This window comes from Coccidioides immitis, assembly GCF_000149335.2.
Source record: "Coccidioides immitis RS genomic scaffold supercont3.4, whole genome shotgun sequence".
Lineage (NCBI taxonomy): Eukaryota > Fungi > Ascomycota > Eurotiomycetes > Onygenales > Onygenaceae > Coccidioides > Coccidioides immitis.
The window spans coordinates 2,146,968-2,161,655 of NW_004504311.1; the positions used below are offsets into that span (position 1 = coordinate 2,146,968).

The following is a 14,688-nucleotide window of genomic DNA, read 5'->3' on the forward strand; positions in this document are numbered from 1 at the left end:
GGCACGTGGTCCAGCCGTCACGCGTTGGACTGCGCGTTTAAAGTTGAGTTGTATCTGCAGAAATGACGGGACAATAACACACGCCCTGGGCCGACGATCTAGCCGCTGACCGGCACTTCTATCGAACCGGGAGCTAGTACCGATAACGACCGGCTACAGCAGCGGGTGAAAGCCTCTCCTGTCCCGTCTCGCACACAGTTTGCGTTTCCGGCGACTCCCTGACGATGAGTACCGAGACCAACGCTAACAGGATTGCAGAGGTAAACACTTCCATCCTGGACTCCGACCTCCTTTGAACAGATTGAGGTACTAACCTTGTTCTGTTCCCAATTGTCTAGTTGTCTGCTCAACTTTGTGTGCGGCTGTCTTATGCGGCTGCCAAAGTTGAAAGGGACTGGGAATTCGATCCCACTGAAGGGAAATACGTCTTTTCGCGGCGAGATTCACTATCTTCCTCTCCGAAAGCAGTCCGTCGCACTCCCAAACAAACGACTAGGTCACCTAAGGTAGAAAAATCAACTTCGCCTCGCCAGCGTCACGTCAATGGCGCACGAATCCGGGAAATGTTGGAGATGGGACAAGCAACGGTGTCGCTGGGTACTTCTTCTAGCAACGGCGCTATGGAAACCTGCCAAAAGCACTCATCCGCTTCAAGTGTTTCGCATCACCCGGTAGATTCGAAGGATCAGATTACCTCGCTTGATATGGCGCAGATTCCACGGCTTGAACCACCTGCAAACATTGTCTCGGGCGCTTTTAATAACCCTAGACGAAGGCCGAATCCTAATGATGCGAGGTCAATATATTCTTCCTGTGCGACCTTCAGTCCGAAGAAAAAGCCTGCGTTGACACACCAATCGTCAACGTCCTCGTTAGACGACATCAACTCACCAACTTCCGTAATACCTGGTACTCCGTCCCAACCCCAATTTCCCTGTCTATCCTCGACCCCGTTAAACAGCATACATCCTCTCGCAAAGTTGCGAACACCCTCTCAGAACGCGCTCATGGAACAAAACGCCATTGAGACACTACTATTCATGTCCAGTCCCGAAAATTCAGGATACTATCCAGGCTTCCAACACCAGCCGAAGCAACCCATTCCACGGAGTGCGAACATCACTCCGCTACTCTCAGCGTTCGGATCCGAATCAGTGTCCAATGCCTCTGCATTAGAGCCAGAGGGTGATATGGATCCGCGTAGCACAAAGCAGCGTACGACGCACATCCATAGAAGTAACTATGCCTCACAAGGACGCTACGAGCGGAGTCACAATTTCAGAGGAGCAGGACTTGAGCACGAGGCAGGAGACGAGATTGATCGCATGCTCGACGAGATGGTAGACAGTGATGAAGACTTAGAGCTTAACTGGCTCTCGAACCACGAAGCCAGGGCTGCCATGCCACAAAATGGGCCTGATCCAGGCACATTGCCGGAGCCGCCGCCGGAGGTTCAGCCCTAAATCTTCCTTCGCTCATATTTCTTTTTCTATAGTTCTTGGCAGTCTCTTTTTTTTTTTTTTGTTTTTTCCCCTTCTTTGGGAGGGGGGGTCTCCTGGCTTCCTCACGAATGATGACTGTGCATTGCGTTTTATGACAGTGGCATGCTGCTGGTGTCCTTCTTTGGATTTGTTTCTGGAGTTATCAGCATATTCTTTGTGAAGACATTCTTTAAAGTCATATAGGCCATTTTGGTTCTTTGCATTCATGGCATTTTTTTCCTTGTGGCTCAATCCTGCAGTGTGTGACACCATGCTGACAGCCTTCTGGCATGGTGGCTTGCGCTTATTCTTGGTTCGAGGCTTCGCTTCATGCACATCATTATTTGTCGGATTTTGCGGCTCTAATTAACAAAGAAGGTCATGGGATGTAAGCAATTCTGTGCCCGATGGCATATGCATGTGTTATATATTGAATGTTTTTGTTATACATCTTTTTGAAAGCTTTTGGGGGGCCCCTATCTGGCAAAAATCTACTTCTGTTGATTATTCCATTGGATTCAAAAGGTCCTCAATTTCCATGATTCATCGCGGGCAGGTCACCCTGCTCTATAGGATGATTACACAAATCAGTTTATTCAATTAAACTCTGGCTACTGTGCAAGATACCCTCCTTCCACTGGCAATATATGGCCAGTGATCCAGCTCGCATCATCGGAAGCCAAAAACACAGCGGAGCCGGCTATTTCTTCCGGCTTACCCATTCGTTGCGCGAATGGATGTTTAGAGCCAATGGCCGCATACAGTGCTCTTGCACGCGGATCGGGGGAATGGGGATCGAGGAAAGGCTTGACCAAGGGCGTTTCAATGTAGCCTGGTGCGATGCCGTTGACATGTCTATGAATGACATCGTTAACGCCGGAGGAGCGGTGGAATGTGAGACGGAGGAGACTGACATTCTATCCTGTCCATAATCCAGTGCTATTGATTTAGTCATCTGGACCACAGCACCCTTAGATGCACAGTATGGACTGGTCCCGGTGCTGCCGACTAAACCAAGAACCGAGGCCATGTTGATGACCCAGCCTCTGTCACCACTGGGGTGCGGATCTTGGTTTAGCATTTGGGTGATGGCGTATTCTGCGGTTTTATATGAGCATCCAAGTGTCAAGCTATTAGGCAGTCGGGGATATTTGACGGAGCCTTACTACACCCCAGCCAAACGCCTTTGGCATTGACCCCTACGATTGTATCCCACGAGGATTCGGGGGTTTTGTGGATTGGACCCGGCGGGTTGCTCGGGCCATTAGCAACTCCGGCATTGTTAACCATTCTATTGATCATGAGCCGCCATGTCAGCATGTGTCTGGCTTTGCTAACTGACCCCCTCAAATTAGAGCGTTCAAAGCCACCACAATGGAGACATACATATCCAATCTTCCAAATGCCTTTACACATTCCCGAACCAGGTTTTCCACTTCGGTACCAGAAGTGACATCTGTCTTGACGAATATCGATCGCTGCGAAGTACCCTCGCCCGCAGGGTACTCTTGGTTAATAGCTTCATGAGTTGGCCTGGTGTCATCCGGGTCTAGACGTATTCGAGGCGTTTAGCGATAAGATGTCCCGAGGACCTGGAGATCAATTTGGCAATTCTCCAGAAATCCCAAAACTCTACCACGCTTCTCCAATGCCATGCAGATTTCTCTAACTCTCAACTATATCAAAGTGACAAGAAGGCAAGAAAAAGAGCAGCTATTCACCTTTGGACGCAGAATCAATGTCCGCACACACCACGTGTGCGCCCTCGGCCGCGTACCTCAAGGCGATGGCCCGTCCAATCCCAGAGGAAGCTCCAGTCACGACGGCGGTTTTGCCGTGAAGGCGACCAACAGAAGCGGCCATGACAATGACTAAATATGTAGCTATAGAGGTACTCCGTAGTGCAACAAGGAAGCAGGAGAAATGAAGGGATCTCGGGCAAGCTAAAATAACGAGAGAGAGAGAAGAGGGGGTTTGGGGGAGGCCTTCAGACAGGGTTGTTCAAGGTGTGGGCCCCCGGGAGCTGATTAATGGATCCCTGGAAGGATCTTGAAATATATCGCTCGGGGTAAATGGCTTCCGCTTCTCTCAATTGAAACCTTTTGCCACGGAGGACGGAGTGGTGGTTATCTAAATAGCTTGGATGGTTAACTCGTGTGTAACGCCACCACCCTGCAAGCTAGACAATCTCCTGAGGAGTCTAGAGTCTGATAGTTAACTACATGTCCCGCTGCCGTTTGTCACCAAAGACCCCGTTCTCGTCTGGCAAAAGCACGACACAAGGCAGTTCATCTCGCTGGAACAGGGCCCACGTCTTGTTCTCGGCTTCAAGCAAGATTTGGCATTTTTGAATTTCAGCAGCTGAAGTGCGTGTTCTGCTTGGTTGGACGGGGATCATCAGGGGAGTTATGAACCGGTTTATCAACTCCAGTCGCTTTTTATGCCGTTCTTATGCAGCAGCAGCAGCCGCCCGCTCTACGGAGTAGTTAACTAACTACGAAGTAATTAGTTAGTTAATCCTGGATCGTCTCAGCAGCGGCTTGGCAAGCTTGTTAACTAACTAACTGCTCCGTACATGGTTAAATCGACTGGTTTGCTATCCGCAATCCCAACCTTGTTCGGTTACTGTCAACGAACATTTGATATCACCGAGCAATGGTATCGCAAGGACTGTGTATCATGCTATATTTCTGTCTGATGGTTAATCACCCATTTACTAGTAGTTAACTACTCTGTGTGTTTTCGTATTGCCGCAAAGCGGCCTTCGGTGTAGCACTGCTTTCGGTGGGCTGATCCTATCTCACAGGAGAGTCGAATTTAAAGGACTAAGGAACCAGGTGGCTCGCGAAGCCCAGGTGATAACTAGATGAGTTGACATATCTCAGCAGACTATTAATTCGAAAATTCTGTACGGATTACTCCGTGGCTACTTGCTAATTGCGGCCAGACACTCGAAAAGAAAAAAGAGGCTCAAGTCTTGAGATAACGCCCCCCACGCACAGAACGAATTAACACAACCAGCTTATGCCAACTGAGTTCTGTCCACATTTGTACAGTCGCCGCCGTTCGGCATCTTGAAAGTGTCCGTTGACCAGGGATAATTTGAAAACCAACAAGTACATTTCCCCCGATCGGCCCCGTCAGATGGCTTGCACTTGAAATCCCCCAGTTTCGGCCACCAGCTGTCAGTGAGCGTCTCATCCTGGGGAAGAGCCTTGACAGTATACACAGCACAACCATCTCTGAGGTAGCCACCGCTGTTTCCGTCCGTGCGGCACCTGTCGATTATCCTGCGGAAGCGGGCGATGCAGTGGTCGCGTTTCTCCTGATCGGAGTTGCCGACAGCGAACTTCAATGGACCGGTACATCTATGGGTTGCGTGGTGGATGCCGAGCCAGAATTTATTAGAGGTGCCATTCATTCCTTGGTCAGCACTGAGACCGATCGTTTTTGTCTTGCCGTCGGCTGTTTTCCTATTGCCTAAAGATATTGGCGGAACGATGGAATAGTTCCATGCTTTGGAGTTCTTGCAGGCGTAATCGATAGAGGTCTTAGCTAACTGGTACTGAAACTCGGCAGCTCCTTTCGCACAAATTGGGAAAGGCAATCGACCTGTCAAGCTATCGCGAATGGTTTTTAGGATGGTCCGGTTCTTTAATGGGTACGGGGGTTTAGCTTTTGAGATGTAAAAGGTTGATATCGGGGCAGAGGCGGACGCTCCGACAATCTGTTTTCGAGGGATATGGGGCACTCCGGCCACCAGGGTGCTGAATAGCACAGACAAGAAAAAGATGTAGGTATGTATGATGAGCATGGTACTCGACCGTGTCAGTTTTGATGGCTGAGATTTGGGAGCAGCATCTCGCACTTTTATACTCTTGGAGGAGCTGCGGTGATTCCAACGCGAAACGGGCGAGATGCGTCCAAGAGAGTCGACGTCTTAAACTTTTTCTCATTTGATTGCCGTGGATGGACTCTGCCTCCTCGACATGGGATCGCCATTGGAAACTCAGGGTTCTCTCGGATGTGGTGTCGCAGTCGCCATATCTTAGTCTCTAGCCTTCAAAGCACAAACTATGAGATTCTGCTGCAGAAACTGGAACTGCTGTCGTACTCAGCTCACAATCAATAGTAAGCCCAACAGGGAGGCAGAGACAGGAGAAGGCGCTGCAGCACCATGTCCAACACCCAGACCTTATCTTGTTCCCCTAGATGGCCGTACTCAACTGCAGAAGTGAGACGTTAGAAGCCAGGACCACTGCTTTTTGAGTTGATATTTCTTTCATGAAATCTGTGTGAAGATCCAACTGTAACACCAACATCAGTGCTCTGTCACAGGTTGAAGGACAACAATTTCTTTTGCTCATCGCACTTCCATGCGCCCTGATTCAGGATATGTGTCCTTTCAACCATTACATTTGACTTGGTCTTGCGCTCTCTTTCAGATTTTTGCTTCGCCACAACATTGCAGTCGCTAACCACGCGTGTATCTAGATCTTGTGAACAAATGGATTGTGAGATCGACCTCAATTGGAAACCCAAGGAACAACGTCTTTATTGTCATGTAATCCTGCTTGTCATGCTGCAACATCTCAATACAATTTTACTCTGCGATTACAAAGAGTCTGTGTGCATTGGATCTCCAATCCTAACCTTGGAGCTATAGGGCCTGGTCTTCTTGATAGTGTTAGGCCCCCCTCTTGGTCATTTCCTACACGCAAGAAGATTGTAGAGATGTTGGTTTCGTGATGATGTATGTTCAAACCAACTGTTTAATAATGATACAGGGTATTTTTTGTGAAAAGTTGGCCACAGAGGCACATGCTTCTGTACTCGCTAGATTCCATGGCACGGCTGATGTGACATGCGGGTACTTCATACATTAAATGCATTTCCTTCAAAATTGGTACCACACTCGGATATTCCTGGCAGTCAAAGGTATGTATTGAGTAAATATGATGAGGTACGATCCTTTATTCTTTGGCTGTCAGGGACTTGATGGATCGCCAGCATTCTCCAGCTTAACCACAACTTCGTCATAACGAAGTAATCCAGGACATATTGTCTCCCGGCTCTCCCGTGGGAGCACAAGGAACCCGGCACTTTGATCACTGTTTTCTGAAAATTAAAGACTCTGAGGGGTTGACGAAGGCAGTGTGGCAATCAATAGAAATACAAAATCCAAGTTCTCGATTAATCCAAAGTTGTTGCAAGGTATTTCACGGAACAGGAGTAGCAGGTCATAAATTTTGGAAAGGATATCAAATATGCTAGACCGGCGAATGCAAACATTAAGAAAGATTAATCTAGCATTTTTAAGACACCAGGACATCATGGAGAGTAAGCTTTGAAAGCTCCGAAAGATATAGCGTACATTATGCTTACACGTTAAGAAAACATCGCTTCCAAGTCGTCGATTTTATGCGGATCAGATCTAGGCCACTCATAAGTTCAGGGGACTCATGCTACCTCCCACGTATCATCCACTTCAGCAACATCGTAGTCAACATCATGACTGACGTCCTTCCTCATCGACAGAAGCTCGGTATCGTCACCACCCATTGTTGTATCGCCGTCCATTTTCTTGGGGACAGCTGGTTGTGCTGATGCGGTTATCGGTGGGTTGGCTACCCACGTCATTTCGACACGACCCACGCCTGGGATATCAGAAGTTCCGTAGATGAGCTGCTCTGCAACATATCGATCCTTGAAGGCAACAATCTGGGAGTCTTGTCGATCTGGGTTTGGCTCAATACTATCATATTCCCCGATAGTCTGAGAAAGAGTTAGAGACGCCACAAACAAAGGAAAAGGAAAGATTATCACATACCAAAAGATACTGCCTCAGCGCCTCATCACGATCGGTGTTGAACTCGACTCCAGAGATGGCAACCCTTCGAGGGCGGTTATCAAGTCGGAGCACACCCCCGCGCCCGCGGAAACTTCCCCTGCCACGATATCCACCTCGAGCAGCAAAAGGATCATAACCGCGACCTCGTGGGGGGAATCCACCACGTCCACGATAACCACCCCAGCCTCTGCCACGCCCTTGCCCAGACTCCGGCGCAGCATTTGGATCGAGACCAAGACTCTGGGCTTCCGCCTCCAATGCTGCCAGTTGTGCACGTAGCTGTTTCGTTTTCTCGCTCTCCTGAGTATCTACAGGTTCCATACTCACATCCTCGCCTTGCTTTTCAGTCGGAGCCTCTTCCCCGTTAGTTGCACCTTTCATGCCGAGCCGTTGCAGTAGTCTCGCCTTTTCTTCCTGTTGTTTTTTCAGCAATTCCTCTTTCTGTTTTTCAAGAGCTTGCATAGCCTCCTCTGTTTCTTTTCGTTTCTTCATTTTCTCCTCATAAGCCTTTTGGGCTTCAGCTTGTTGCTTTTCAAATTCTTCTTGGTTGAATGGCTTATCTTCTGCCTGGGTGCTGCCGTTCGTTTCACCCCTTCCAGGCTTGTACCAGTATACCTTGACAAATCGATTGTCGAAGATAACCTTTGGGCTTGCCCACGCTTGTTTAGCCGATGCATAGTCGTCGTATTTGACAAGCGCAAGGTGCCGATATGGTTTCATAGTGATCTCAGCAATATTACCAAACTCGGAAAAGAAGTCTCGTACTGTCTGCTCATTAAACTTGTCCTCGGGTATCTGCTCAACAACGATTGTTGTAATAGACTGGTCTTCGTTAGGGCCGGCATGCGAGAACTCTGCGCGACCACGCCTTTGCCCGCTAAACCCCCCTCTATCCCCTCGACCACGCCCACGGCCCCGTCCTCTATCTCCTCCACGAGATAAGCCAAGGCTCTGTCCATTAGTACCGTTGGCAGATAATGGGCGGTCCGTCAAAATATTGGATTTCGTAGGGTCGTACTCTGAAATCACATTAGCAATGAGCTATCGTAACGAGAAAACAAAAATCCACTTACCATCGTCCTTCGGAGGCGCAATCAAATGGTCCGATCCATGCTGGTAGGGACAGGTGCTTCCCAGGACGCAAAATCCTTGAGTATCGTAGTTGTTACACCGCTGCGCAACCTTAGCAGGCGGAGATCCAGGTTGATTCTGTCCTAGCGGAGGTACCTGGGCAAGATTCGGCATTCCAGGTAATTGCGGAAATCCCATACTTTGTAGCGCTAGCATCGCAGCCATGGGATCGTTAGGGTCAAACGGTGGAAACCCCGGCTGTGCAGTAGGAGGCATGCCTCGAAAGCCGGCTTGTGGGTTCGGAGCAAATAGCTGAGCAGTCGGGGCGGGTCGTTGACTATCCCATCCGCCAGCCAACCTATCACCTCGTCCTCCACGCTTGCCTCGCATCGTCTTGAAAGGCCGATCATAACTTCTATGATGCGAGTCGTGCTCGGCCCCGCCCTGAGCAACGTCGTTGAAACTTCGTTTTCTGCCGCCGAAACCCGGGGCATTTCCTTGGAAGCCACCCCTGCCTGGGGATCCCGAAGAACCAGCTGGAGTTGTTATAAATTGTGCAGTCTGACTCGGCGACCCGGACTGGTTAAAAGGTACGGTCCCGGCGGGCGTTGGCAATGCTGGAGGGGGTACGGATGCAGTTGGAGCGGATTCGGATTTCGGATTGTATCTCTCAAAAATTTCATCAACGAACTTGACAGTGTCTATGCGCATTGTCACATTAGAATTCCAATCCTTGTTTATTGTCTTGCCATATCATAGCTAATTTCCTCGGAAAGGCGATAACATGCACTTACTTTCTTTCAGGAAATCTTCCAGATTCTCTACCGACACCTTGCGAATCTCCTCATCTGGCGCATCGGAGCGAATTAGAGCTAGCACGTAATCTGCAAGGACATCTGCATCGGCGTCGGAGCTGCTCCCCGTTGCGTTAGTAAATGTAAGTGCAGCCAGGCCTCTTTGCCAGAAGTCACCATTTAAGGTGAGCGGAGCATAGCAATAAGACAATCAAGCACTTACATGTCCTCTAGCCTCTTAATCACCCATGTCTTCACCTCTACCGCTTGCTCCTCTGTAAAATGCATTATTTGCTAGGCTCCGCTTACTGGCGCAAGTAGTTACCGGGGAAGCGATGGAGCTGCAGAGGTAGTAATACCGAGCCTTTTCTCCGGCAATGCCAATGTGATGAAGTGGAGGGCTATAACAAGATTCCACAGTGCCCAAGGATGCAGATGAGAATGAACTGGCGGAAACAGTGAAGGGTGTTCCCTGGTGGATGGTTCTTCGTGCGGCGAAGTGCAACAAAAAAAGTGCAACTGAACTTGACATCAGACGGAACCAGCGCCAAGACTTCTGCTGAAATAAAATCCGCAGAGCCCTCGCAGCGCACGCTCAGGGGCCTGTGGAACAGATCACCATCGAGCATCACCTTTTTGGACTTATTATTTCATGAGACTGGATTTTACTGCTTCACCTTCATTTATATGTCTCTTTGTGATCCAACATTTGGCAACTACTAACAGGACGGGTAAAGATGCTATCACGACACACTTTTACACCTGCTATCAGGGCATAGTTAGTTACGCCCTTGTTAGTTATATTAAGTACTTACTCCGTAATACAATAAGGAATTGTTGTTGTCGCATGGCTTATGGCGGTTAACATGAACAAGGACGGGGCAAAAATCAAAAAACAAGCAAAATGGATTCTTGCGAACTTAGCGCATCTCTTCCATCAACACAAAACAGCTTGATGGGAATTCCCTACGTTAGCTTGGCGAATACTTTGGACGCAAGAACGGCGATGTGCATACATAGGCCTTGGTGGAATAGGCGCTCTGCCACCTAGGCTCCCCGCTGGCGTGAGGGCTCTGGGCGCCTATTGCGGCGGGTCCCGCGCCTATCTATTAAGGGGCGACTTCAGCCTCCGATCGCTTGGCGCCTTTTAAATCCATCGACATCCAAGGTAATTTTGTTACAGAGTACTCCGTAGCCTGCAGAAACTATTCTAACAACACAGTCACCAACACTCATGAGACACTTACAACGCATACGAAGCGTTGCCTCCCAGTTAACCCATCGTACTTGTGTACCGGCTACAAATACCAACGTCGCACGCTGGAACTCTACAACAAAACCCCCTTCCCTCCCCACTCGCCCTTTGCCCCCGACCTCTCAGCACCATGATCTTCCCTCTTTCCTCGCATACGCCGCGCGAACCGGGCTCTCTTCCGCCAGCACAACTTATGTAGGCACTCACTACGAGTACACCGTCTTGCACTCACTTCGCGCCTACGCCATCGACCTCACTCGTATCGGCGGCCGCGCCGACTCCGGCATCGACCTCGTCGGCACCTGGCACTTGCCATCGCACCCCTATCCTCTCCGCGTCATTGTACAATGCAAGGCGTTCCGCAACAAACTAGGCCCCAATTTAATCCGGGAGCTGGAAGGGACGTTTGCAGGTGCGCCCGTCGGCTGGAGAGGAGAAGGGATAATAGGGATGTTGGTCAGTCCACGGGAGGCGACGAAGGGGGTGAGAGATGCGTTGACAAAGAGCAGGTTCCCCCTGATGTGGATTCTGGCAGATTTGGAGGACGGTGCGGTTAGGCAGGTCTTATGGAATGGGCGAGCGAGCGAGGTGGCGTTGGAAGGATTGGGCGTACAAGTTAAACATTTGATGGGTTCCGGGGAGGTGAAGCAGAAGATTGTATTGACCTGGGATGGGGAGGAGGTAAAGGGACTTGATTCAAATGACGATGGCGAAAAGCCGTGAAGATTTTATCAAGTGCGGCATACTTTTCGGTGGAAACAACATTTTCAAGTCACTTAACTTTTTGACCACCGAAGTCCTTCACCAGCCCGGAAATAGGGAATGTTTCCCTTTTATTAATATCAGCCAGATCAATGGGATCTTTTTTGCTTGGGACCCATATTTCAAGCACCATTCGGCACTCCGACCCGGTTCTAGTTATCCGCTTTTGCTGGTACGGATAACATTCTATCCACCTTTGCGAAGCTGCTTCAAGTTCACTCATTCCAGCCCGGAGTGGGCCACCCATTCTCGCCGCCGCCGTGCTCGGGCCATCCGTTCGGGATCTGGGCGTATGTTGGGAGGACATATCTCTTGTCACATCGTGCCGCGTTGCAATTCAGCTTGCAAATGCCAAATGTTATGCAATAGCATTCTCCTGCTGGCGGACAATAAACCGGCGGCATTCCCATGATTACTTGGGCTGTTAGCAACGTTCACTATGAGGTGGAAGCATAGAGGCAGTGATCGCAAGACAAGCTGAACATGTGGGGAGCTGAGAGGAGCTATGTGGAACATACTATGCCATGCGTACTCCATGATTCTGCCACTTATTTCATCTTCAAGATCCGTGTTCATGAGCCATCGCCGCATTCGCTCATAGTCTGATTTTCGTCGCCGTCTCACTCGCTCGCGAGTGACTGCGAATTGTGACGAGCATGTCGCACCGACTTCCTTTGGGACGGACTCATTCGGCAGCAAGGTTTTGAATGCAGATGCATAAGCGCGTTCCGCCGCTACACGTGTCGGAAGGCCTTTCTCGGTTGGATTCAGAGGGTGCAGCTCTGCTGGGCATCCAGGAACCCAGGTGCATCGTAGAGGCGCATACCCTACGCTTTTAACGTATGGAAGACGGAGGTTACGAAGGATCGGTACGCCATCTATGCTCTGATTCAGCTCACTGGCAAGAAATGAAATGGATTATTGATTAGGATTATTGAATAGATAGATACCATATATCGGATCGTCATTATGCCATTGATATCGCAGTCCATGTATAAAGACCATGTAGTCTGGAAGATGATTATAGTGGTCTATTATATATCTATATCTCCCATGCCTTCCAATCAGCAACAAAGCTATCCAAAAGGCGTGGTCACTCTCTGTGATTTTGAAAATCAAAGACTAAAACTTGAAAAATATCAGAGTGATTCTAAGAGCTCTCACGTTAAATACACCATAGATTCTCTCCCTTTATTCAGTGGCACGGTCAACTGGGCCTTTGGGTCATCCGCCACGTAAACTTTTGCCTGCCAATCTGGCAGATGCTCTCCTACCCATGATGTATTATCTGACTTCAAACTCGCCACAACAAGGTGCTTGAACAGCAGATCTGAAGAAGAAATGGATGGAGAAGTAGATGATATGAGGAATGATCGAAGGCAGTAGTACAACAGAATGGATGCGAAGAAGAGCGAGAGCAGACGAATTGGAGCACGAAAAGCTCGGTTGGCCATGACGTTGCAATGCAACTATTGATGGAGCCCTGCTGTTCCGAATCTGTTCAAAATGATCCGCAGAAGAGCCGTCACAATCGAGGTCACAGAGCTGCCGGCGGTGTTTTGGCTCTTTGCGGGCCAATATTTATCAGCCAGGAGAGGAGAGTTAGATGGATCACCCTGTTCTATGCAGTTGTGTGCAGATCTTCTTAAAACAACCCAACCAAGCAATAACTGGTGAGTCTTGGCATAAGGAGATGTCGTGGCGGGCTGTCCAGATTGGATGCCTGGAAACAGCAATATAAATTGTCTACCCCGTACTCCGTACAGAGTCTGAAATTTACTCAAAACATTTTTGTTGTTAGTAGCCAACTGGTCACCCCGTTCGTAAATACTAATTACTATTAGAGAGTGTGGTCCTAGGATGTATTTTCATGAGTATAGTTGTTTTGTATACAGGATTCATCAGATCCCTCATTTCTCCGATAGATGCTGCGAAGGTACCCCTAGCACGCATCCTCCAAGGGCACTCACTTGTACCTTTCATAGAATATCCATATCCTGGGGGAACTGGTAGAAGGTGCTGCTGTCAATGCTAAAAACCCTCAGGGAGATGGATTGTCTTGAAGTCTGGTTCATTTCGAGAAAGTTACAGGGTAGCACATGGCAAACCACTAAATATACATTCAATATTGGATAGGGACCTTTTGGGCCACTTTCTTTACCTCTGCTGGAGGAAACCTTCTAACCTTCCTTCCATGAGATATGGCCATTCTGCTGTTTAAGAGCTTGGAAGTGACCCGGCCGCTAGCACTCCAGTCAGCCCTTCACTTCGCTGATAAAATCAATACTTTGGAACTACCAGCTCATTCATGTGATCCAACTGGCTAATTCGTTAACTAACTAGCCTATCGTGATGACTAAGCAGAATGAGCTGGTCGCAACTTCGTTATCTTCGGAGCCGCCGCAAGGAGCTCGCAGCTTATCTGTACATGTGCAAAACCATAGAGCTCTCTGGGACCAAAAACCCCCTAATTATCCCTTGCAAATTGATCATCACGGGGCTTTGCTGTCTGATAAAATATTTGAATTTTGGCTTATGGCGGATATTCTCACCCAGCTTCAAACATGCCTTGACCAGGTCAGTCGCAACTCGAGAAAGGTGCAAGACAGAGGACCTTTCAGCTCACATATGATCTAGCTCGCAACCCAATTCTACGCCACGGTTGCCTACCTAACAACCTACCATGATCACTCACCCGCCATCCCACCCCCCAGTGTTCCCAGCGCGGTCCCACAGCTCAAAAAGATCCCTAAAAACCCTCCCCCCGCCGCTCCCACATCTGGCACTGCAACCAATACTCCCGGCGCCGCCGGTGGGCCATCTGGCGACACTAAAGACGCTGCTGCCGGACCGTCTAATGCTCCTCAAATGCAGCAGCAACACCAAGAACAACCGCCCGACGCCCCACCACGTCCGGACTCACCGAATACATTCCTCATGCGCCAGCGCGAGCTGGCTCGTGATCTTATTATCAAAGAACAGCAGATTGAGTACTTGATTAGCGTTCTACCAGGGATTAAATCCAGCGAGGCGGAGCAGCAGGAGCGAATAAAGCAACTTGCGGAGGAGTTAAGAGTGGTTGAAGAAGAGCGGAGTGCAAGAAGGAGAGAGCTGCGGAGATTGGGAGAGAAAGTGGACGGGCTGTTGGGGGCGGTGAGTAGGGGGACAGGTATTTCGAATTCAGGCTAGGGTGATGTGAAGGTCGTACGACAAGATATAACAATAATCCTAATGGTCGGCATTGGCGACCCAACAGCGGCGAAGCTTTCACTCTTTTACCACATATGGCCGATTGTTGTGAGATTCGATATTGTCTAGCAATCTATGTCTGCTTATGTCTACATCATGCTGATGCTGGTCACAGCCCCAATATGGCAAATACTAAGTCATAGAACCTGTTCACCTCAGCTCCTCAAAGCCTTTGCCAGAATGCTTGCAGAAGCAATAATAATATATGTTCAAAAAAGAAAAGAA

The 14,688-nt window shown here is 49.1% G+C and overlaps 7 protein-coding genes across 7 annotated transcripts; 3 read left to right on the plus strand and 4 right to left on the minus strand.

Moving 5' to 3' along the window:
- Window positions 1–224: 224 nt before the first annotated feature.
- On the plus strand, window positions 225–1,680 carry CIMG_05035 (uncharacterized protein; the record flags this gene model as incomplete). Its single annotated transcript, XM_001245593.2, has 2 exons — window positions 225–260; window positions 339–1,680. The coding sequence occupies 2 exons, from the start codon at window positions 225–227 to the stop codon at window positions 1,461–1,463; spliced, it is 1,161 nt and encodes a 386-aa protein (XP_001245594.1). The 3' UTR covers window positions 1,464–1,680.
- A 280-nt stretch (window positions 1,681–1,960) lies between these two features.
- Window positions 1,961–3,548, minus strand: CIMG_05036 (short chain dehydrogenase/reductase SDR). The gene is made up of 5 exons (XM_001245594.2): window positions 3,203–3,548; window positions 2,868–3,030; window positions 2,648–2,772; window positions 2,396–2,579; window positions 1,961–2,336 (listed from the first exon to the last, which is right to left on the minus strand). The coding sequence occupies exons 1-5, from the start codon at window positions 3,342–3,344 to the stop codon at window positions 2,093–2,095; spliced, it is 858 nt and encodes a 285-aa protein (XP_001245595.2). The 5' UTR covers window positions 3,345–3,548; the 3' UTR covers window positions 1,961–2,092.
- Window positions 3,549–4,503: 955 nt separating this feature from the next.
- CIMG_05037 (uncharacterized protein) lies at window positions 4,504–5,295 on the minus strand (the record flags this gene model as incomplete). The annotated part of the gene is made up of 1 exon (XM_001245595.1): window positions 4,504–5,295. One exon carries the CDS (start codon window positions 5,293–5,295, stop codon window positions 4,504–4,506), a length of 792 nt encoding a protein of 263 aa, XP_001245596.1.
- Window positions 5,296–6,941: 1,646 nt separating this feature from the next.
- CIMG_05038 (CCCH zinc finger and RRM domain-containing protein) lies at window positions 6,942–9,485 on the minus strand (the record flags this gene model as incomplete). Its single annotated transcript, XM_001245596.1, has 5 exons — window positions 6,942–7,256; window positions 7,312–8,351; window positions 8,406–9,104; window positions 9,198–9,316; window positions 9,421–9,485. 5 exons carry the CDS (start codon window positions 9,483–9,485, stop codon window positions 6,942–6,944), a joined length of 2,238 nt encoding a protein of 745 aa, XP_001245597.1.
- Window positions 9,486–10,431: 946 nt separating this feature from the next.
- CIMG_05039 (uncharacterized protein) lies at window positions 10,432–11,175 on the plus strand (the record flags this gene model as incomplete). The annotated part of the gene is made up of 1 exon (XM_001245597.2): window positions 10,432–11,175. One exon carries the CDS (start codon window positions 10,432–10,434, stop codon window positions 11,173–11,175), a length of 744 nt encoding a protein of 247 aa, XP_001245598.2.
- Window positions 11,176–11,429: 254 nt separating this feature from the next.
- Window positions 11,430–12,668, minus strand: CIMG_05040 (uncharacterized protein; the record flags this gene model as incomplete). The annotated part of the gene is made up of 4 exons (XM_001245598.1): window positions 11,430–11,629; window positions 11,733–12,092; window positions 12,165–12,256; window positions 12,379–12,668. The coding sequence occupies 4 exons, from the start codon at window positions 12,666–12,668 to the stop codon at window positions 11,430–11,432; spliced, it is 942 nt and encodes a 313-aa protein (XP_001245599.1).
- An 898-nt stretch (window positions 12,669–13,566) lies between these two features.
- CIMG_05041 (mediator for RNA polymerase II transcription subunit 21) lies at window positions 13,567–14,557 on the plus strand (the record flags this gene model as incomplete). Its single annotated transcript, XM_001245599.2, has 2 exons — window positions 13,567–13,791; window positions 13,852–14,557. 2 exons carry the CDS (start codon window positions 13,567–13,569, stop codon window positions 14,401–14,403), a joined length of 777 nt encoding a protein of 258 aa, XP_001245600.2. The 3' UTR covers window positions 14,404–14,557.
- Window positions 14,558–14,688: the final 131 nt, after the last annotated feature.

Excerpts from the sequence above, each read along its gene's own strand:
- CIMG_05036 (XM_001245594.2), bottom strand. The coding sequence starts at position 3,344 with ATGGCCGCTTCTGTTGGTCGCCTTCACGGCAAAACCGCCGTCGTGACT. Across the intron at positions 2,773-2,867 it reads GCATTTGGAAGATTGGATAT|AATGGTTAACAATGCCGGAG; the intron begins GTATGTCTCCAT and ends CATGATCAATAG. Across the intron at positions 2,580-2,647 it reads AGGCGTTTGGCTGGGGTGTA|AATACGCCATCACCCAAATG; the intron begins GTAAGGCTCCGT and ends ATAAAACCGCAG.